Here is a 23,286-nt window from a genome sequence, read left to right on the forward strand (position 1 = left end):
TATGTTTGACTCTCACATTCACTACTGAAATTTTTGAAAGGACTTTTCTTCACAATGACAGGTAAATATATCATTTTAAGGATATTATTCTTCTCTTTCCAACAAAATTCACAAATTATATAAGTGATTTTGGTGACTCTATAAGTTTATGGTGGAGGGTTAAAGATACATTTAACATTACCCAAGTGAAATATTTTATTGTGCAATGTATAAACCAATAAAAAAACATCTTTAAGTACACTGTTGATTTGGCAGTTATATGAGTTGTGTTCCTTATCATTAAACTTGAACATACATGTATTTGATTGAATATTCATTTTATTCAGACACTTGAAGAAAAGAAAATAAATCAGTTACTTCTTTCAGAGGCAAAGTGGTTCTTTATTTGATTCTCTTTGCTTCACTGAATGCGCCGAAACTGAATTTCCATTTTCTACTTTCAAATAAATATGAACATGAATTGATCGTTTACCCACATCAGTCAATAACATTGGAATTGGGGCAACTCTTTATAAAAATAAAAATTTAGTAAGTCCAACCCCCGAATTTCATTTATCTTAATGAACTGCTCAAGCCGTGATAATTGATCGCTTTACAATTTTTCATGTAAATTAGAAAACTTGAGACAAAACATTTCAGGAGAAAAATCCCATAAACAAGGGGGTCAGATGTATATGCTTGATGAAATAAGTGTATTATGAAACTGTTTTCATGAGTAGAAAAAAACATAACTCATCTAACAAAAACTAGTCAACTATGCCATAATTTATTTTCATTATTCGAAGACACCATTGTTGGACTTAATAAACACTCTGATATTCTAGTCCAGTACGGTCAAAAGAGAAAAGCAATATTAAAGTGCAATTTTGTTCCTTGGGTGTTTCTCATGTATTTTAATGTAACTTAAAATACCGAAGAAATTGCTTGCCAATTGGTAACTACATGTATGACATGTTAAGCATTAAGAAAACTACTTCATCATGGAATATTTCTCTCAAGAATAAATAAAATGTCAATGAATCTCTAAGAGGCAAAATTCATAGCAAATAATGAAGGAAATTTCTGACCTTAAACATTTAGTGATCTATCTCCTCAAAAGAAGTTTAAACCATCTCCTTTTTAAAAGTTTTTATGCCTGTGCACACACTAAATCCAATTTAGTTATTTTCTTTAAATATTGAAGCATGTGTGTGGGCAATGTCTGCTTGTTAATGCATATCTTGGTGCTCTTCAAGAACAAAAGAGGGTGTCAACACTTAACAGTCAATCCCCTATCAATGATTTCAACCTCTTATATGAACGCAGGTCAACATGCTGTTCAGCATAATTCAAATTGGTCATAAAAATTGGTAAAATTAAATCAAACTATATGCAAAATGCACATACAGTGGTGCTCAAAAGTTGGTGAACCTCGCCAAAATATTAATGTATTTAAAGTGTTCAAGTTCTGCCCTGTTATAGATATTTAATAGTAAAGTCTGGTGACAAAATGTTACATTCAATAAAGTTTGTGTCTCCAGGCTCATCGATAATTGTAGTGCTGTTGTCTACATTCAACACTCGGCATGAAGGAGTTCATTTTGTGGTAGGGTTCACTAACTTATGAGCACAACTGTATACGTATTGCAAGTTTACAATGCTTAAATAAAATTATCTTTCCAATGTACAAAATAGGTAGTTCGAGAAAAGTGATTTTTACAGGGCGAGTCTGATAAAATGCTTTTTTGTAGCTTACTTTATCTTAAAAATATAAAATTACTTAGTTGTATTCCATTTATTTAAAAGGAAAATAAGGACAGAAAGTATGTTGACAAATTTTGTAGATAGAAATTGTATCATCAAAAGACAAAAAGTTTTATGAAATTATTTTTCTTCATTACCGTATTTTAAAAACTCTTAACTCAAGTCTTTTTTTATTCTTTCATAGCTTGATCTTTGCATCTTCAGGTATTCATGATGTTAATCTTATCGATTTGTTTGTCCATCTAATACTTTAAAAAAGTATAGGCTTCAAACCAATTTGGGGTTTAAATAATAAAACATGATAAAAGTTTCCTGATGAGTATGCATCAAATTGTCTACAAAAAACACAAAGCAAATAAAAATAATGAATTACAAAATAAAAGCAAACTAATTTTAAAAGAATAAGAAAAAATAAAAGGCAAACATCATCAATACAAATAAAGTCTTAATAGTTTGAGAAATCCCAGGAAACCCAGATCATCTATGGATGATCAAGGATGCCTATTTACAGTTCATGATCAACTAGCAACTTTGATCAGTCTCCTAAAAGCGTTACACACCAGACTTTAATAAGTCTAATGGCTGCAAACAATTCCAATATTTAAATTCAAGATGCAAGATTCAAGAATGTACAAAATTATATTGACATATTAACAGTATGTATAATTATCAATATCTTGTACTAGATAAAGTCAAAGTAAAAATTCAAGCACTAACTGTAAAATGCTCAGAATCACATCTTTAATCAACTTTGGCCCTTCAAAGCATAAGTTCATTATAAATGTTAAGTACAATTTTCTATTGAATAATCTTGTATTTTGTAGGTAAATCATTCTTTGAATTATGACCTCCAAAATGCAGCAGGTCAGAAAAATATTCAAAAAATCAAATCAAAAATATATTTTAATTTTTTTAAAACCAAAACCTCCCACAAAACTATACAATATTGGGTTATCTTTTTTAAACTATTTGATCTTCACAATGATGCAAGGAGAATTCCATGTTATTTCAAAGAAGTGTCTGACATTTCACATGAGCTGTGCAAAGCTTTCTTGATTTCCAGATTTTCAAAATATTTTTTTAGAAAATATGCAGCCATACTAACTGAAGTCATCCATACATCCATATCAACAAAGGCTCTCAAATATTAGAAAAGAACGTCTATTCTGAAGAATCAAATAGAAAAAGTATTTCTCTGTCTTCCCCATAAAAAGTGTGACTGTAGGTCTGATTTTCTGACCAGAATCCCAGATATTCACATATTTTTACTATTTTTGTTTCAGCTACATCTTTCATTTGCCCTTCTCTTCCAAAATACCTCTGTTATCTAGACCTATGAAATATCTATGTTTTAGACTGTAAAATTCAAAGTTATAAAAACTTTTCACAAAGCCTTGCAGTCTGTGGTATCACAGGAGAGCTTCAACAATTTGCAGTAGTAAGAATATACTTGCTAGCTCTCTTTGAGTTTTGCAACATCCGAAACTGTAAAGCTAGGTAACAATTAATTTCGACTTCAAATTTTACAGTCTAGATCTTATCATTTCATTATTTTCATAGAGCTATAAAATAGAAGTATTAGCAAGAATATATGCATATTACTAGTACTAGGAAATAAAATACAGAAAAGATATATCAGAACTCTACAGAAATACAGCCACAAGTTCTATGGTACACAGCCAAAGACAACCACTATGATAGGGAAGGTTGAGAAATATAAGATTTTCATAAATAGTAATATTCACAGCAATCTTTTATTTCAGCGACTTTTGTCTACTCAAAACTAAGCTATTTAGCATCAAGTCAGACACATTTGATCAAGTTTCTGTTTTTTGTAATTAGATAGACTTCTCTATAAAAATCAAACAAGATGGTTGAAAGAGCTCATGATTTTCCCAATCGACTGAATACGTTTTTTGACATAGCACTAGCAGTCTTATTCTTCATGGATCCTAGCCCACCCATTGTAACAGTGATGCTTGGTGTAGTGGATGAAGCCTCTGCTTTCATCAGACCTAACCTATCCTTCATGGCTGATTTCTTCTGTGACCCTACAGGAGCACCAAGTCTCTTCATTACCTTTGAGCTGGACGAGACAGGGGAAGCTACACTCTTGGATGCTCCTAGTACTGTCTTACCAAGCCGTTTCTGCATGGCAGTTGGCTTCCCGCCCAAGGTTACTGTCACACTTTGTTTCACAACAGGTTCTCTCCTAACGCTGCTGACTCTTGAGGCATCGGTCGGTGCACCAAGTCTGGCCTGCATTGATTTCTTCACTACAGGTTTTGCTGAAGCCAATTTGACAGTCCCTTTTGCCATTGTCCTTGTCACTGTGTCTGCTCCTCCCAGGCGATCCTGTACCTTTGATTTCACCCCAAAAGAATCCATGTGAGTGGTTGTAGATATCTCTGGTTTCTGTACACCAAGGCGATCCATAGCTGACCTTTTGGTTGCCACCTTCTTTCCTCCAAGAGTTACAGTCACCTTTGGTTTAGTACTGGGAGTAGGGGTCTCCACTACTTTAGGTTTTCCGGTTGGTGCACCAAGTCTTGCCATGACATTCTTTGCACCAGCAGGAGGAGTGGTCACGCGCGTTGCCACCACAGACTTTTTCCCTAACCTTGTCTGCAGACTTGCTTCTGGCATTGCAGAAACCAACTTAGAAGAACCCAAGGTAACTTTCACTGACGCTGGTTTTGCCACTGGTGTAGGTTTTGTGATTTTGATGGTGGTAGTACTAGGTGTTGTCGCAAGGGATGGAGAGGAAAGTGATTTCAGCACACCTTGATATTCAACTGGTTCTGATTCTGAGACAGATCTTTTACGCTGGCCACCTAAACGATTAAACACGGATGATCCTCCAGGAGTCTAGTGGGAACAAGAAAATGAAAAAAAAATTTTGTTATATGATATCAAATGTACTACGATTCGCATCCAAAAATCCCATGGTATTTTTGTAATATGAAACCGATTAAGATTTACTAAAAGTTTTTTGTATACCTCAGACCTTCTTGCCAAGTAACAATCAGTAAAACAAAAAGAAAATGGAAAAAAAAATCTGCATAAGTTGACATTCCCCACGTCTAAAATTTCACCTATTAAAGTTGAAGAAATTTTTCAAACCAGATTGAGCAAAGCATGTACATGTATTACTTTCACTTCTAAACTTAAATTTTGCCTAATTTGAAAATATTTCTCTGGTCCGTAATGATTAGAATAAGATAGACTAAGGTGTACATGTCAGTTTCATGGGTGGCATGAAAAGCACTATCGTCATAATAGTAGTCCCATGTAATAGGCCATGCTGTAATCACCTTGGCCTCGTCTTACAAAGAGTTACGATTGATCAAATCAATCGTAACTCTACGGAAATCCGTCAGTGTCATAAATTTTCTACAGGAAATTTGCAAAATGTCCTTTGTAAACAAAAGAGAACACACAAAATCAATGAATTCATGGATATACATTCATATCTAAAAAATCTATTGAACAAACATGCATTTTATATGTTGACTTTGCTGGCTTTCCATAGTTGGGATTGATCGGATCAATCTTAACTCTTTGTAAGACAAGCCCATGGAGTAGATCTACATAGTCAAATACCTTTGCTGGTGATACTTCTACATTCTTCGGCTGAGGAGCTGGGCTAGATCCTGATCCTAGACGAGCAAAGACTGATGATTTCTGGTCTTCTCCAGATGCTGAAATACAAAAAATAATAAAATGTTACAAATTGTGTACTTCTACGATTTCAAAACTTGTGGTGTTACAAATGGAAAACTGTTTTACTGAAACAATACAAATCCGACCAACATCCATAAGAATTATATATAAAAGATTTATTAAAAGAAATATCAAGGATAAACAAAAATAGAAGGTACTCTGAATACTAAATAATAATAATATGCACTTTATAGTGCAACTTAAAAAAAGAAATAGACATTATTCTTAATCTTTCTGACACTATATTAGCTATAATGATAGAATTCTGACTCTTTCAGAGAATCTCCATTCCAGATAACTTCCTTTCGGGCAAACAGATCATTTTCAGATTAGTATAAATGCATTTAAGAAAAGAAAATTTTATTTAATAGAGATTGTCCCCCTCAAAAGATTCAGGCTACAAGCATCACTGTATACTGTACCAAGTCCTCTGGCCTATCTATCAAACTACTAGAATGCACACTCCATAAAAATAAAATCATAGTGAATGAAACCCCTTTGAATGAACTAACTTTTCTGTTGCTGTTGCTTCTGCTCCATGATCTTCATTGTTTTGGGTGTGGTTCCTTTAGGTAAGCTGATCAAATACTTCCCTTCCTCCTCTGGCTTCACCATACGTGGTCTTTTCACTGGAATCACCTCTGCAGTGTCTGCTAAAATCCCAGAGGATGCCTTCTTGGTACCTGCAATAATCGGCAAGATGATTGATTCAGACAAGCAGAACTATCAATTGAAAAAAGAGAGACATGCCAATCTCTTGCGACCATCGAAATCTCATCAACACTTTTTTAATGTAATAATTTGACTTAGAAGAGGCAAATAAACTTTGCATAATCTAGTCTGAAAACTTACTTTTACTTGGTCAATTAGTGAACTTATGGACGATCAACTAAAGCAGACACATCTATATGATATTTACCAGACAGTACATAAAGAGCCTACTAAAGTAATGTCATCAAGTTGAAATAAACAATAAATAGTAATAATAAATTATATTTTTATGAAAAAATCTACCTGCAAATGCTAGCATTCACCATGCTAAAACACAGCATTTGCATAATACCATGAAAACAGACAAGACTGACAAAGCCTTTGTTAGTTTTTTACTTTGTTTTCATTCAATTGCATATAGAATTAAATTAGAAACTTGTATCTTTCTTCATGGGAATGTTTTTTTTTTAACAAAACATGTTGAGTTCAAGCTGGCAGCATCTTTTAGAAATAACTTAAAATACAAAATTAATGTCCAAATGATCAAATCATATATTTGTAGGAAGTTCTCCAGAAGAACCTGCCATTTAAAGTTCAAAGCAACTTGTCAATTTGAGGATTACCTTACAGTTTTCAAATTTCCATAACTTATTTTTGTTGATATTTTCAATAAAAAAGAGACCCCATGGTTGTATTCTTCTTAAATACATTAAATACTAGAACAAATAGAGCATTAGAGTGAACTCACTGCTCAATGTCTCCTCAGACTTGTCCACTGCACAAGACAATAACAAACAGGATATGTGTTTTAGGATACAAAGAACAACTTCTTCACACCTTTATCATTAATGAAAGAACTAAATCAATACACAGCAACTAACTGTTAAGTCTTCCCTCTTAATAAAGGTCATCACAACACACACACAGGCAAAGTGTTAATGAAATTAGAGTTGCTATTCACACATCACATCACAAAAAGGTGCTAACATGGCAGAATGTATTCTCATGGGATAAACCATTGTCATGCATTGCAGCTCAGACATATTTTCCCTACCATAAACATTTGAATGTACTGGTATCAGCATATGGACATATTAAAGATTTATAATTTATGATTCAATAGTTCATGACATTTCCAAACGAACACAAGTCATAATTTTAACTACCAGTAATCCTAGAGACTACACACAAACAATGAAAATATGGTCCTTAGTGTCAACTGATTCAAAGAAAATCAATCACTGATAAGGACAAGATCATGTTATTCAGTCGGTCCTACATAGTGTACATGTCAAACACATGGGGGCTGACTTTATGCTTGATATTTACAACTGAATTGATTGTAACTGTTCGTATATCGTTTATCAGAGACTCCCACTAATGCTTAATTGTACAATTGAATGCATCTTTTATGATACAGGTCCATATTCCAATTAGGTTCTTGGTCACATACAATGGAGCAAATACTGGAGACAATACATGCCAAATTTTGTCCTCAAAAATTCTGAATTTGCACACTAATCTAAAGCTTTGAAAACACATGGCCCATCAGTAAATCTCAACATGTTTTGGGGTATGAAATCAGTAAAAGCTGTGGAGGCTGCCTCAGTACAAAATGTTTACCAAAAAATTCTTATAAATATAATTTAAATGCAAAATATAATGTCATGAGTTAGTCCATGCAACAAAATAAAGTGCTTAAGTGCATGATCATTAATCTATACTAAATGGTGTCTGAACACTATAAACATTAAATTGTGGCAGACCGTTGTTGCACTATGTTTAAATCAGGGTTACAAGTTATCTCAAACCACTTCTAAGAACCATGTATCATATCCAAACAATTATTTATCAAAATGTCCTGCATACCTCCAACTGGTACAGCTCCAAGTCTGACAGCCATGGAAGGTGATACTGTGACCTTTGAAGTGCCTCCCTCCATTATGCCTTCCTTCCTCATGTAGTGCTCAAGCATTCTGTTTCCAGCTATAAAGAGATGAAGAGGGATGTACATACAATCATATTAATAATAATAATCCGCTTTTATATAGCGCTTAATCCATCGGAACGACGTGTCTAAGCGCTTTACAGATATATTATTACCACGGTCATCGGATTCCATCGGTCATTCCCGCACACAATGTGTGCACATCCTCCACTCCCTGGGGAGTATTCCAGTCAGTCGCCTGTGAGGCGCACACAGTACTGGACAAGCTACAATGACTTTCACATCCTACCGGGTACCCATTTAGCACCTGGGTCGAGAGTGGCAAAGTGTGGATTAACGCCTTGCCAAAGGACGCCAGACCGCAGTGGGATTCTAACACACGACCCTCTGTTTACTTATTTATTACTTATTTATTAAGATAAATGTATTAGCTCAGACATATTGAATCACAAAGTTTCACCAACAAAGCTCAGGAACTGAACATGTTCTTTACTGTGGTCAATGGGGTATGATGCAGAGATGCCAAGTCTCATTTTACAATTTTAGTATTCTTCCACCTAAAAATCGGTGTTATGGCAAAAAAATTGTGTTTTTCCACATGGCCAAAAAGTCCCATTTCATTAGCACTGCACTGCTAGGATGTTGCAGCGATTGCGGTGGCAGCAAGGCCACATTCCTATCTTGTCTTCAACAGAGATAGATAAATAGTACTATTTTGCACATATGTTTGATGAACTAAAAATAGTGAAAAATAAATCACACTTTTGATTTAATCAACTAGCAACAAAAATCAGTGGACCAATCAAATTCTTAATATCAATAAGTACCCGTCTACATGAAGATTTAGGGCGCAAGCATTGCCAAGTCTGAACGTTCTTTATGAAATGCTGCTGTTGCTATGTATGAAAAAGGTTTTTGTAATAATTATCTGTCTGTAATTATTATCTTGCATCACATAAAGACTGATATTATGTTGACACTCACCTGTAGTCTGTCTCTTCACTTCCACTTTAGCATCTGGGTTAATGGACAAGGCTGTTATGGCAGGTTTCTCATTTTCATACTGCAAGATGTAAAGGAATACAATACAAAAGAAATATTTAAAACAAGTGGAATGCCTCTGGCCGTCTCACCTGCATCACGCGGTTCAATATAGCAGCAGTGCTGACTTTGAATACTACTCTTACTCGCACAAGATGTTCAGTGATACATGGTTACTCTTATGTCCACTTTTTATGAACTAGACCAATAAACTTACAGAGATATGATGGTTTTTCAAAAAAAAAAACCAACATGGCCAAAGTTCACTGACCTTTCATGACCTTTGACCTTGATCATGTGACCTGAAACTCGAACAGGATGTTCAGTGATACTTGATTACTCTTATGTACAAGTTTCATGAATCAGATCCATAAACTTTCAAAGTTATGATGGTAATTCAACAGATACACCAAATTCGGCCAAAGTTCATTGACCTTTGACCTTGGTCATGTGACCTGAAACGCCCACAGGATGTTCAGTGATACTTGATTACTCTAATGTCCAAGTTTAATGAACTAGACCAATAAACTTTCAAAGTTATGATGGTAATTCAACAGATACCCACGATTCGGCCAAAGTTCATTGACCCTAAATGACCTTTGACCTTAATCATGAGACCTGAAACTTGCACTAAATTTTCAGTGATGCTTGATAACTATTATGTCCGAGTGAATCAGATCCATAAACTTTCAAAGTTATGATGGGAATTCAACAGATATCCCCAATTCGGCAAAAGTTCATTGACCCTAAATGACCTTTGACCTTGGTCATGTGACATGAAACTCATGCAGGATATTCAGTGATACTTGATTAGCCTTATGTCCAAGTTTCATGAACTAGGTCCATATATTTTCTAAGTTATGATGATATTTCAAAAACTTAACCTCAGGTTAAGATTTCGATGTTGATTCCTCCTACATGGTCTAAGTTCATTGACCCTTAAAGACCTTTGACCTTGGTCATGTGACATGAAACTCTAATAGGATGTTTAGTAATACTTGATTAACCTTATGGCCAAGTTTTATTAACTAGGTCTATATACTTTCTAAGTTATGACGTCATTTCAAAAACTTAACCTCAGGTTAAGATTTGATGTTGACGCCGCCGCCGCCGCCGCCGCCGGAAAAGCGGCGCCTATAGTCTCACTTTGCTTCGCAGGTGAGACAAAAATTGTACTAGGATTGTAATTTATATACTTGTGTAAAAATAAAACATGAAAAAATCAAGAGTTCATTTACCATGCCGATGGAAATGTATACACCACAGGATATAGTTCACTCATGTTAAGAGTTTTTATCTAAAATTGACTAAGAAAAAAAAGGGCTATTGCATATAACAAAAAATTAAATATTCAAGAGGTCATCCATTGACAAAGCTCTACTCTTGGCTTTTTTCCATAATTATTTAAAGAACCCCAATATATTGCTACTGGATTCATGAAAAAGTTACTTGGAATGATGAAATATGAGAAATAACCATCAGTCAGATAATATAATTTTTCTTTGACATCCATGTAATTCTCCCTTGATTAACACTCATCCATCCATATCGATCGGTGCATCCTGGACTGCACTCCCATACTGGTAATACCCTTCATCATGTTTCACAGACATATGACTGATTGTAAAGCCTTTCAGGAGTGCCTCGAGATGCTGGAATGAGCTAATTACATTCATGCGTCTGTATTATTCTTAGGAATTTTTTTTTTAATGTCATGGCTCTTTTTTTTTAAATCAGTAATCAACTAAATCAAGTAAAAAACAATGCAAACTTCTTTCTTATGCTGTATGAGAATAATTGCTGATGTGGTTTACGGTACACCATGTGGAGTGTTATAGAAACAGTGGATAGAAGAGCAGTGGATAGGCGAGAAAGTGGAGATTTGAGAGTAGAGTATTCTTTCTTGAAAATAGTCCTGAAAAGGACTGTAAACCAGAAGGAATGTTGAGAGAGAACAGCTTGAGTAGTAATAATAATAATAATAATAATTGTAAATTTATATTGCGCAATTTCTATTTGGATATACTCAACTGCGCATTACAATACATAACAGATAAGCAGAAAAACAATTATTAACAGGATACGCAAAAATTTAGTTCACTAAATGAATCGAAGAAAAATAAGTAAAGATTAATTATTTCTACAAAATACATAATCAAAAACATGAAAAAGTGACTTCTTATTAAAAACTATCTTGAAAGAGGTGGGATTTCAGTTTGGTTTTAAATAAGTTGACAGAGGATGCATTTCTTATTGAGGAAGGGAGACTATTCCAGAGTTTGGGTGCAGCACTGATAAAGGCACGGTCACCTAGTGTGATCTTTGTTTTACATGTTGGGAGACTGAGGAGCATTGTGTCATGGGAACTACGAAGCCTGTAAGACTGGGTGGGTGATTTTAATTTAAGGAGTTCACTGAGATAGGTGGGGGCCATGTCATGTAGTATCTTATATGTTAGGAGCATTATTTTGAATTTGATTCGCTGACGTACCGGAAGCCAATGTAGATGGATGAGTAGGGGCCTTACATGGGAAAATTTGGGCGAATTACAAATGAGTCTGGCACATGCATTTTGAACACGCTGTAATTTGTTTATCTGAGAATCTGGTAAGCCAAAAAGTAGTCCATTACAATAATCCAACTTGCTTGTTACAAATGCATGGACCAGTGTATCAATACATGTGCTGCTTAAATATTTTCGGATATGACGTAAGTTGTAGAGATGATAAAAGGCAGTTTTGCATGTTTTGGATATGTGGGTTTCCATGTTTAGCTGCGAGTCAAACCAGACACCAAGGTTTTTTGCAACCATGGTCTGCTTTACTACAGTATTTCCAACTGTTATGCAATCTATATTTAGTTTAGACACTTGTCTAGGTGTTCCAATAATAAGAAACTCAGTTTTGCTATCATTGAGTTTCAACTTACTGCTCAACATCCATCTACGAAGTTCCTGTAGACAGTGTTCAAGAGACAAAACACAGGACTGTTCTTGTTCCCTGACTGGGCTGAAGGAAATGTATAATTGAGTGTCATCTGCATAACAGTGACAAGATATTTTTTCAGAGTATGCTTTGATAACCGAAAAAAGCCTACTAGAATAAAGGGAAAAAAGGAGAGGTCCGAGCCTGGACCCTTGGGGAATGCCCCATCTAACATCAAATTTCTTTGAGGTAATGTCACCAATTGATATTTGTTGCTGCCTATCGGAAAGGTAAGACTGCAACCAAGACAAAGCAGAGTCTGTTATCCCAAAATCAGTTTCCAATATTTCAGCAAGTATACTATGGTCAATAGTGTCGAACGCAGCACTAAGGTCTAATAGTACTAAAAAGGTAACTTTCTGTTGGTTCATAGCCATTAGTAAATCATTCTTGACTTTTAGTAGGGCTGTTTCTGTACTGTGAAACTTCCTGTAAGCTGACTGTGTTAAGGGGAAGAGGTTGTTACGATCGAGATGTTCCTGAATTTGAGCAGTGACTGCCCCTTCAACCAACTTTGACACATATTGAAGGTTACTTATTGGCCTGAAGTTATTGAAGTTTACTTCTGAATTAGGTTTCTTTGGCACAGGCCTAACTAACGCTAGCTTCCAACCCGAATAACACTTGGCATCATGTAATGAGAGATTTATGATTTTCGTAAGCACGGGTAGTAAGGTATCTAGACACTCAACAACCAATCTTGTTGGCATTGGATCGAGGGAACATGATTTTTTGCTGAGGTTCACAACAATTTTCCTAACATCACTTAGTGATAGTAACTTGAAGCTCGAGAGTACGTGCTGGTTAGAAGCAGAAAAGTATCTCTGCAGCCCATCAACACCAATCTGCTCTTCATGTAACAATGATTCAATATCACAGTGAATTTTTACTACTTTTTGTTCAAAAAAGTCTCCTAGTCCATTAACAAAATCATGGTTGTCAACACTAGGAGGTATGACAAGATCACTCTTTGTCATGTTCAGTAAGGACTTTGTTATGCCAAAGAGTTTCTTTTGGTTTGAGCTATTATCAGTGATACAATCAGTGTAATACTTAGAACGGGCCTTATTCATTACGTATAATGTCCTATTTCTAGCTGTCTTAAAAGCATTAAGGTCAGAGACAGATTTGGATTTTCTCCATTTCCTTTCAGCCTTTCTTTTCTTCTTCTTTTCCATCCTTATATCATCAGTAAACCATGGAACTCTAGGACGACTATTAACACTCTTTAAGCACATAGGGGCATGTTTATCTAGGATAGACCGTAAGGTAGAATCATATGATGAGGCTAGGTCATCAAGAGAATCGGGTGGATTTAAACAAAGTTCAGATGAGGCAAGGTCATTATTAAGTGCATCTAATCTAACATTGGATAGCTTCCTATATGACACCTTATTCACTGGCAAAGGAGTTCTACAAACATTAAGGGTACAGAAAATGGACATATGATCAGACACCAAGGAGTCCGACCAAGGTGGCTCTAAAACAATGTCATCAGACTGTCGAGTAATGATCAAATCTAAGGTATGACCTGATACATGAGTAGCTACTTTAACATGTTGAACACATCCAAGAGATTCTAACAAATCTCGAAACAATCTTGAGTCATAATTATCAATAACATCAACATGAATGTTATAGTCCCCAGTCAAAATTATAGGAATGTTAGACATCAGGTGTGGTTGAATAAACTCGCTGAATTCAGATAAGAACGTAGAAATTGGGATGCGGTGATTCTCAGAGTATGGTGGTCTGTAGAGATTAACAATTCTGAGTTGGCATGAACCAAAGGTGATGTTATTTACAGCAAATTCAAATGACTTCGTTTCACCAGCCTTTACCTCATGAACATCGATGGTATCTTTGTAAAGGAGACCTGTTCCTCCCCCTCGACGACAAGCCCGTGGATGATGCAGGAATTTGTAACCTGGAGGGACGATGTCATTAATGACTGCTGCGTCATTCTCTGTAAGCCATGTTTCGGTTATCGCGTATAGATCGGCTTTACTGTCACGAACATAGTCCAGAACTGCTGCTGACTTATTTCTTAATGACCTGAAATTGGCAGTGCAAAGTGTGAGTGACTCCTGTCCAGCAGAATTGATGTGGGATCGCGGTATCTGTACAAGATTGCTGATACCTCTGCTATGACATCCTGAGTGTTCGATAGGCTGGTTATGCCTCGGCATAAATTCGACAACAGGAATATGGTATTCTGCAATGCCTGCTTCTGTTGCAGAAAGAGCAAGTGACTGTTGTGTATCATGGTCATAATGTGATGTCTGAAGAGGTGATGTACATGTTACTCTAAGTTGAGATCGCGCCTTTGTCTGCTGACCCCCTCTGGTTCCTCTACGAGTTGCCCTCCGACGATTAAGTCCAAGGGACTTAATGATAGAATAAACATCACGCGGTAGCCGTCTATTACAGTCCTTCTGGATAGTAATTAGACTCTCACGACTGTACTTAGGCTGTGCATGAGTGTGTACAGATTCCTCACTAACATTAGCAGTTGGCCCAGGGTTCCTATGAATATCTCCAGCTTTCAGTACTTCAATCTGGAAGGAAGCATAGCTATTGGAATTGTACAGAATTCTTCTCTTAAGAAAGTGCTTCCTAATGAGGGGCTGCTGAACAAAGTTAGGATTTAATGATTGAACATTGTAAGTCCAGGGTTCATTCAGATAAACTGGAAGACCTATTATTACCAGTAAGAGGAGATGAATGCAGCTCATTGTGTGGGAGGAGCAATAGGATTAGTCCTCTATTCAAGTCCTCTGTTGTATTTAAGTTCAAGTAAGGAGTATATACATGCATAAAATGATCCAAGCATGGCCTCCTGACTCAGTCACAAGATAAGTCAATGTCATCAAAAATATTCCAATGAAATAACTCACTTCAACTTCGCTGATTTGTTCCAGAAATTGTCTACCAAAGTCCTGGCATATGTCTCTATCAGTTGGTTGCAATCTTAAAACATAGGATGCAGTATAACTGACAAAATGAAATAGAATTCTAAGAGCTCTGGAGGAGTGCTGCAATCATGCGCTCTCAGTTAATATCGACAACCTCAGTAGAGCTGATGAGATGCTTGCTTGAGTCGGCGAGTAGAGATGATTAGTAGAGAGACTCGACGTTTCGTACAGGTTGACTGTCCGTAGTCAGGAGTGAGTGTTCGCTCGGCGTGCGACGGTACTTGTGGCGTATGTGCGGACGTGGGGGAAAGCTCTAGGCCGGCGGTCACGGCGGGCTGACGTTGTAGGTGGCGCTCTGTGCGTGGGTCCGCGGTTTTTGGCGGGAAACGAGTTGGCGTGGTATGTAGACGCGGTGAGTGGACGGTGGCGTGAGTTACGGCGGCGTGTTTGTGTGTTGGCAGTGTGGGCGGTGTATGAGAATAGTTTGTTGTTGATGGTGTTCATCTTAGTTTGTATTTGATGTAAGAACACTATAGAATTAATCATTTCTGCCTACCTTCATATGAGCTGTCTTGGCATATTTGAGAATAGCAATCACATCTCCCATGATTGAAATACCCATTTCCTTCAAGTACTCCTTGGTGAGATCCATCAGCATGCTCTTCTGGATGCGATTGTCAAGGAAAACCACAGAATACTTTGCAGCTGGGCCAGCCGGGATACCAGCAGCAGTGAAGAACTTAATCCACTCAGACATTTCTGTGGGTAAAATTTTCACAACCAAAATTATTCTTTGTCACCAGTTACGATGAGTAAATGTTTTAATAAATAATAAAATTTTGCTTTATGCATTCGCTTTTTAGTAATAGCTTAATCGTCAAGGAAATGATAGCCGTCAATTAGCGATCACTTAAACTTACAAGCAAAAGCATTTGCTCGCTCATTTTAATGCATACGCAATCAAGCAAAAGCCAGCAAAATTCTAGTAAAGCAATTACTACCTTCTATGCATCTGACCCAGTGACTGTGTCATCACTTTAATTGTCAAGTACAAAACAATGTAACCACATCACAATGTCAGCCTATGAACGCACCATCTTTAGTACTGAGAGAAATCTCGCCCCACTTGTGACAGACGCCCGCACACACGCTCTGTATATGTCGCAGCTTACACGTAACTACCATTACAGCTGGGTGTACAAACGTGCCAGCCAATCTGCTGGCACGTCTGTACACTCAGCTCGGCTGTAGCTGACGGCGAACAAAGAAGAACCTGGTTGATTCCGATCTGTTTGTTAGTCATCAAAATTTGCTATTTTCCAGCATATTTTTCAGAAAGGTGGTAAGCTGGGATCCTAAAGCGACTTGCGCGTGCAGTTTCAATGGCAAATGCGCACTCTGTGTGTGGAACTTTGACTGCAGAGTGACGAGTGATTTTCCTTTTTTTCAACAGAGGCTGCAATAAATCGCTAAATGCAGCAAAATCCAGCAACTGTTTGGAAATTTATATTCACTTTAACTTTATATTTTCAGAAATTGAGAGATTTGAGCCACAGGAATGCACTTTCTTTGCATGATAAATTGAGGTGTTTGGAAAACAAGGCAGGATTTTCGTATTAGTAAATTTTGTGGTATTTCCTTCTTGGTTAAGGATCTTTAGAATATTTACTACAAAATTAATGAAAGATAATTTTTTCAAATATTAAAATTGGCATAGTTTTTATCCTTTGCAAACAAAGTGCATAGCTTGGTCCCCCATCATACATGTATTTCATGTATTTGATATAAATTTATCTTTACTATTTCTTCCCTTTTCCCCGGAAGCAAAATTTAGAAGTAATCGAAGAGGGTGCAAAAGCGCACCCTTTCTCCATAGACGCTGTAGTTAAGCGGCAGTTGTTTGCTCGACCATTGCTAGCCCTAAACAATGGCTGTCATCCATCTGTGTAACTGTAGTGTTAGGAGCTAGGAGGACAAACAAAAATCAGAAAATGTTTAAAGACTCCTCTGAAACAGCGGATTAATCAGTCTAGCCCACTCCTAGTACCAATGAGGTCCAAACATTAACATGTATGGACCTCATAGGCGACATTACCCAAAAATATGGGTTAGACAATGCTGTTCTGATTTCCAACCCAAGACTTTGGTAAATGTACGCCTTAATACAAATTGGAGTTAAGTGATATGACTTTCATTTGGTGGGGAGACATTAAAAGTATTAATTAAGTAGTTCAAATTAAAATAGATTATCATTAAACTTACATTTCAGGCCCTTTTTGTTGATTTTCGGTGAGCGTTCCACACAGCTGCGACGAGTGATCAACTCCGAAGTGATACGCGAACTGGTCAGCTGATCGGTCAGGTGATCGGTAGATTATCTTTTTGTCAGACGTTCATAATTTATGTAAAGCGTATCAATCTTCAGTATCTTGATTCCAAAGTATCAGTATTGCAGATAAATGTCATTATTGATTGGAATCAGTGGCGGATCGGGGGGTGGGGGTGGGGGTGAGCATTTCTGCCCGATCCCCCTATTGAGATTTGTAGTAAATATTTTGGAATTAAATACGTTGTTCATACTAGTTATGCGACCCCTCCCTTATGATGATCACAGCATTATTTGTAATGGGGATATTTCGTTCATAATTATTCTTGTCTCTTCTTTCTCTTTTTTAGCCTTTTTTTGCTTGTTAAAACCTTTTTTCCTTTTTTTTTTTGGGGGGGGGGCTCGCCAAATTTTACGTGGGTCAAAATTACCTTCATTTTTTTAGTGACAATCTTTTTTTCATTTGTCCAGTTCTACGCGAGACAAAATTACCTTCGATCATTATTATAGTTAAAAACTTTTTTTTATTTTTTATTTATTTATTTTTTTTTTTGGGGGGGGAGGTTGCCAAATATCACGCGAACGTTTTTCAGCTTTTACTGTTTTATTCGACTTATAATCAAATATTAAATGGGGCTTACCACAGTTTTTTTTTTAAGTCAATTCATAAGAATATTCCTCCTCGGGATTTGAGCTTTCTTTCATGAAATATCAATTTTTTCATGATTACCAAAAATACTTAAAATTTTTTATCGGTTATGCCTATAAAGCTTTAGCTCATGCGTTGCGCCTGCCATATTTTAATGCTGATCAACTTTATGCTTTTAATGAATTCCTAAAAACAATAAATTCTCAGATCATCAATTTTGTCGCAATCGAATAATTCGATTGCGTCTCTCTATCAGTTTTGAATATTCATAAAAAATATCAGCTCGTGCTTTTTGCTCATAATATTTTGATTAGTAAATTCTTCTCTTATATAATCGAGTCGGATAGATAGATAGATAACTAGAGAGAGAGTTGGGGGGGGGGTCCCTCAGCTACTTGTCCTCGCTTATTTGTTATTATTTGTTATTATGCTCATGTTGTGAGAGCTTTGTGTTTTCACATTTTTTTCTTTTTCAACCTTTTTATTGTCTCGGAGCTTCCCTCTATTTCTTTACACTATATAATGTAGTCCTTTTTACCTCATTGTTTCAATCATTGGCGGCGGAAGCCCCAAATTTTAGGAGGGGACAACCTAAAAAATTTTGACAAGCAAAAAAAAAAAGGCTCTCAACCCAAACATTTTAGGGGGGACGTAGGAAAATAAATTGACAAGCAAAAAAAAAAAAAGTCAACAACAAATTTAGGGGGGAACGTCCCCGCTTCCGCCGCCTATGGTTTCAATTCTTTTTTTGTTCTCATTTCAATGAAAACATCATTATTAAACTGACGTAGAAGACTTTATTACGAAATTTTGACATTGTTTTGTTTCATTTGTTTGGCTTTCTTTTTTTCTTCTCCTCATCTTCTTTTTCTTCTTACTTTTTCCCTTTCCTTATTTTCTCTTCAGTATTTCATTCAGGTATCCGCCAATTTATACAACACCAAGCATATAGAGGCGGATAATCAGTGAGGGAGCATGACGGTGTGCCGCTCTAAAAAAAAAGGAGGAATATTGGAAGAAAAAAAAAAGAAGAAGGGATGGGGAAAAAATAAAGAAAAAAAAAGATGATGATGGCAATGACGATGATGAAAATTATCTTGGTGATGATGATGGTTGTGGTGACGGTTGTGGTGATGATGATGGTGATGCTAATGATAGTGGTGATGATGATGATGACGAGATGTAATTTTGTTATTTTGTCTTTGAAAAAATTAAGTAGTGCAAAGTTGAATTCATTTAAAGTTTATTATGAAAATAGCAGAAAAAAAATTGGTATGCGTTCGAGGAAAATCCATCCCCCACCAATCTTTTTCAAAGGTAAGATTTTTTTTTTGCCCGGGGGGGGGCCACTTCCATTCACGAGTGGATACCATGCGCGACCATGGGGTCTCGAAAAGCACCCTAAACACGTAATTTCCATATTCTGAAAATGCACCCCTTAACAAGTATTGGCGTGTGAAACCCTACCCTTAACAAGTATTGGAAACAAAACGATACTCTTGGCAAATATTCCCTGAAATGAACCCCTAAACAAGTACAGGAATGTTTTATTGTTACGGGTCCTTCCGTCGTCGGCTTTACCTTATTTGGTTTAGTACGACCCCACCTTCTACACCTCGCGCAAATCGGACTCTAAACACGAAGTGTTGGAGCAAAAAGGACATCCTTTATAAAACATTTTGATTTTGTTTTATCATCCCCGCAAATTAGACCCTAAACACGACGGTTTTCCTAGCGAATTAATAGATACCCTTTTTTCGTTATTTTTGTGTTTTTGACACCCTTATCACGTTACGTAGGTAACGTGCCCTATCGTGAAAAGGACATCCTTTTTACGTTTTTTTTTGGTCGCGCATGGTATCCACTCGTCAATGTAAGTGGCCCCCCCCCCCCCGGTTTTTTTGTGACGGCGTAGGCCTTTGCAAGCAGCTATTATTATGGTAAAAAAGTAAATGAAATGTCAAGAAATACATGATAATGATTTTTATGGTACATTTTAGTAGGCCTATATGAATTCATACTTGTTATCAAAAAGAAAAAAGTGGGTCGTTACGGACCATTAAAAATGGGAAATTTGGGCATTTTATATTTAGGATAGAGCAACTGCTCGTTATAGACGTCACAATAAATCAAGCATTCTAAATTCTATCAACTCCATTTTTTGTCAAATAACACCTTCATCGATATTTTGAAATGATTTTTCTCATATTTTCATCATCTTTTTATCAGGGTGAAATTCGCAAACAATATCAAGAGTAGTGGGAGGCAAGGGTGGAAATCTAAGGTAGGGGACCAGGGGCTGGAAAACAGGCAAAAAAAAAAAAAAAAACAAACTAACAAAAAAAAAAAAGGAAGGTTTATCACCCCCAAAAGAAGGTCGTCTCGTCCAAAATACATGTTTTACTTCGATTTAAATGATGTAGGCCTATTTCTTTCCATCATATATAAAAGAACAAAAATAGTAGGGGGACATTTGATAATGTGCCCCTACTATTTTGGGTTAGGGGGAAGTGTCCCCCTGGGATTTGCGCCCATGTGGGTGGGGGGTGTTGCACCTCCTTTCGGAATCATTATGGAACAGTGTGAATAGTCGCTGTGATTTCGATCTCATACCTATAAAAAAAATAGAACAGAAGAACGCCTTGACCACAGGCCAAAATGCCTAACAATTTTTCCGCGGCATTAGCGACTCTCGTAAGGGGCGCTCCATTTATAAATAAAGTTGCATGTGTAGCTGTCTATGGCAACAGAATCTATCGCAGAATTGAAGCCAGAAGCGTGGGAATTTTCAAGAAAATTCAAGAAAAGAACCGGTGAGTACCGATTTAACAGTACTAATCTAATTAGTTACATGTATTGAATTATAAGAATATTCAATTTTTCGTGAAACAAAGCTTAGTTCTAAGCTAGGGCGGCCCAAATGCGCGTGAGTGTAGTCCCAGTTTCTTAACACTGGTAAGTATTGCGTTGTCGCCTAGAGTGGTCTAGCCCAAGCCCCTCGCCTCCCTTTCTTTTCTTTCTTTCCTTTCTTTCACCCTTTTCTCTTTTTCCCATTTTTAAAAATATTATTATCCCTCCCTTTTCTTTCTTTCGACGAAAGTTCTTTCTTTCTTTCTTTCCTATCTTTCTCCCTTTTCTCTTTTTCCCGTTTTAATTTTTATCATTAATTATGGTGAAATCCACCGGGGGCAACCTCCCTACAATCTTCTCCACACTGGCATAGCCTGCCTTGTCTAGGCTCAGTGATCAAATGACAATATCAAAATCATAAAAAATATGATCACTGAGTCCTCTAAGTCTAAAGCTAGATCATGTTTCGTCGGAATCGCGCTGCGCGTCGCGTGATCGCGTCGGACAAATTACCCCTCAGATTTCTCAGTAGGTGGGGCAATGCTGTGGCATTTTTTCAATTCAAATGAAATTTTTCAAAAGAAAACATAAACATCAATTGGGGTAACCAAAATTACAAACACACAATTTCCAAAATCTTGCAACATTACATATAGAAAAAATTTATACTATATTTACCCATATTCGCTGCCATTTCGCGACCGTTCGCAGTTAAATTCGGTGGCTTCTCGCCTCTCGGTTCTGGATGGTATCTCTCGATCTCGAGCTACAGCCACCGATATCAACATGCAATATTCGATATTATTTTAGAAGTCTCTCTAACCAGTCGTTCGAAGTAGTCGGAATCGGGAAGTACGTGTAAAGTCGTACGTGGTAATTTCTGGACTACAAAATCAAAAGACAAAATTGATTTCATTAACCAAAAGTATAATCAATCGATTTCCAGAATATCGCAACATCACACAAAGAAATTCATTTTATTTGTTTTGCAGTCAGGCCAGGACTGTTAATCTGTCCATTATATTATCGCATAGTTTTACTCTACTTCTGGCATATAGATATATACTAATAACGCTCTCTATGACTTCTGGCCGGTTTACCATTATCATGAATGTACCCGATATCATAAAGAGTGGCACTCTGCGATCATCCCAATAATTGCACTACTTCTATAAAAAAATGCCGGACATGCGCCGGACCACTCCAGCGGCCTGATCACATAAAATATGCCGGAGCTGAAAAACTCAAACTTAATCTGCAACATCATTTATGGGCAACCTAAATTTGCATCACGGTCCACCAGCAGGTACCAGGTTTAAAGACAGATTTTTTTTTCCTTATTTCTAATTTTCTTATATATAATTTTTCTTTACTTTTGGTTTTGCTCTCTAAGCTCCTTGAGCATGCTTTATCCTATATGTCACTATATATTACTACTGATACTATTTCTATTATCTTTATTATGATATTATTTATTATCATTATTATTTTGCTGTTAAATTTTTTCCTCACTGCATATGCGTGTGATTGTTGTAAAAAATAATATTGTCACTACTTATTTTTTTTTTATCTGGGTTCAAACTTTTAACTATACATGTCATGCTGTGTTAATTACGTCAATTGCCTAATTTTTCAGAGGACACTTTTGGGCGCCGGGAAATCTACGTAATTTAATGGGCTTGGAAAACACCATTCTTCATATTGAAAGTAAGTTCATTGACCCTAAATGAACTTTGACCTGCATGTGACCTGGATTATCGGCGATTTATTAGGCCTACAGGGTTGACAGCGCTCGGAAATGAAATATCATTGATCCTCTCTCTTTCTGTCTCTCTCACTTTCTCCTTTGGCGTTCATTCTATATTTTTCCTTCTTTACGTTTTGTTTCTTTACTGACATATTTTTTCTTCCTTCCTCGGCCCTTTTTCTTATACGTTCTCTTTCTTCCTCACAAAGTCTTTCTTTATTTCTTTCTTTCTTATTCTTTCTCAGGTAGGGGCCGCGGAACGGTTTTCAAGGGGGGCCCGGGGGGGGGGCTGGGCCATGCTAAAAAATCATGGTCAGTTTAAATTTACGTCACTTTTGTACACGGAAGTATTGGGGGAAAAAAAGCAGCCCCTATTCAGGGCCGCGGAAAGGTTTTGGGGAGGGGCTGACCAAAATCACAATCATAATTATGGTCATTTTTACGTTTTGTACACGGTTTTGGAAAAAAAACCTTCCTCTGTTTCTTTCTTTTTCTTGAACCATCTCAAACCATCTGCGGCCCGCCGAGCGCATGCAATATTATTCATTTTTATTTCTCTTCAATAGTTACCTTATTTTGTGGTGGATTTTCAATCGTTCAAAATTGAAGACAAATGAACATTGAATTTCAAAATACAATATGCCTTTGA

The 23,286-nt window shown here is 36.6% G+C and overlaps 1 protein-coding gene across 2 annotated transcripts; it reads right to left on the reverse strand.

The window, feature by feature from the left end:
• Window positions 1–21,674, reverse strand: LOC121418910 (uncharacterized protein C19orf47 homolog). 2 transcript variants are annotated; one of them, XM_041613105.1, is made up of 8 exons: window positions 21,569–21,674; window positions 15,622–15,824; window positions 9,110–9,188; window positions 8,047–8,163; window positions 6,926–6,952; window positions 5,979–6,149; window positions 5,347–5,444; window positions 1–4,611 (listed from the first exon to the last, which is right to left on the reverse strand). In XM_041613105.1, the coding sequence occupies exons 1-8, from the start codon at window positions 21,582–21,584 to the stop codon at window positions 3,628–3,630; spliced, it is 1,695 nt and encodes a 564-aa protein (XP_041469039.1). In that variant the 5' UTR covers window positions 21,585–21,674; the 3' UTR covers window positions 1–3,627. The 2 variants fall into 2 exon arrangements, with proteins under 2 accessions (XP_041469039.1, XP_041469040.1); XM_041613106.1 differs by lacking the exon at window positions 6,926–6,952.
• Between the last annotated feature and the right edge of the window lie 1,612 nt (window positions 21,675–23,286).

The sequence above is a fragment of the Lytechinus variegatus genome, chromosome 7 (genome assembly GCF_018143015.1).
Source record: "Lytechinus variegatus isolate NC3 chromosome 7, Lvar_3.0, whole genome shotgun sequence".
NCBI lineage: Eukaryota > Metazoa > Echinodermata > Echinoidea > Temnopleuroida > Toxopneustidae > Lytechinus > Lytechinus variegatus.

Excerpts from the sequence above, each read along its gene's own strand:
- LOC121418910 (XM_041613105.1), bottom strand. Across the intron at positions 8,164-9,109 it reads AGTGAAGAGACAGACTACAG|CTGGAAACAGAATGCTTGAG; the intron begins GTGAGTGTCAAC and ends ATCTCTTTATAG. Across the intron at positions 6,953-8,046 it reads TGGAGCTGTACCAGTTGGAG|TGGACAAGTCTGAGGAGACA; the intron begins GTATGCAGGACA and ends TGTCTTGTGCAG.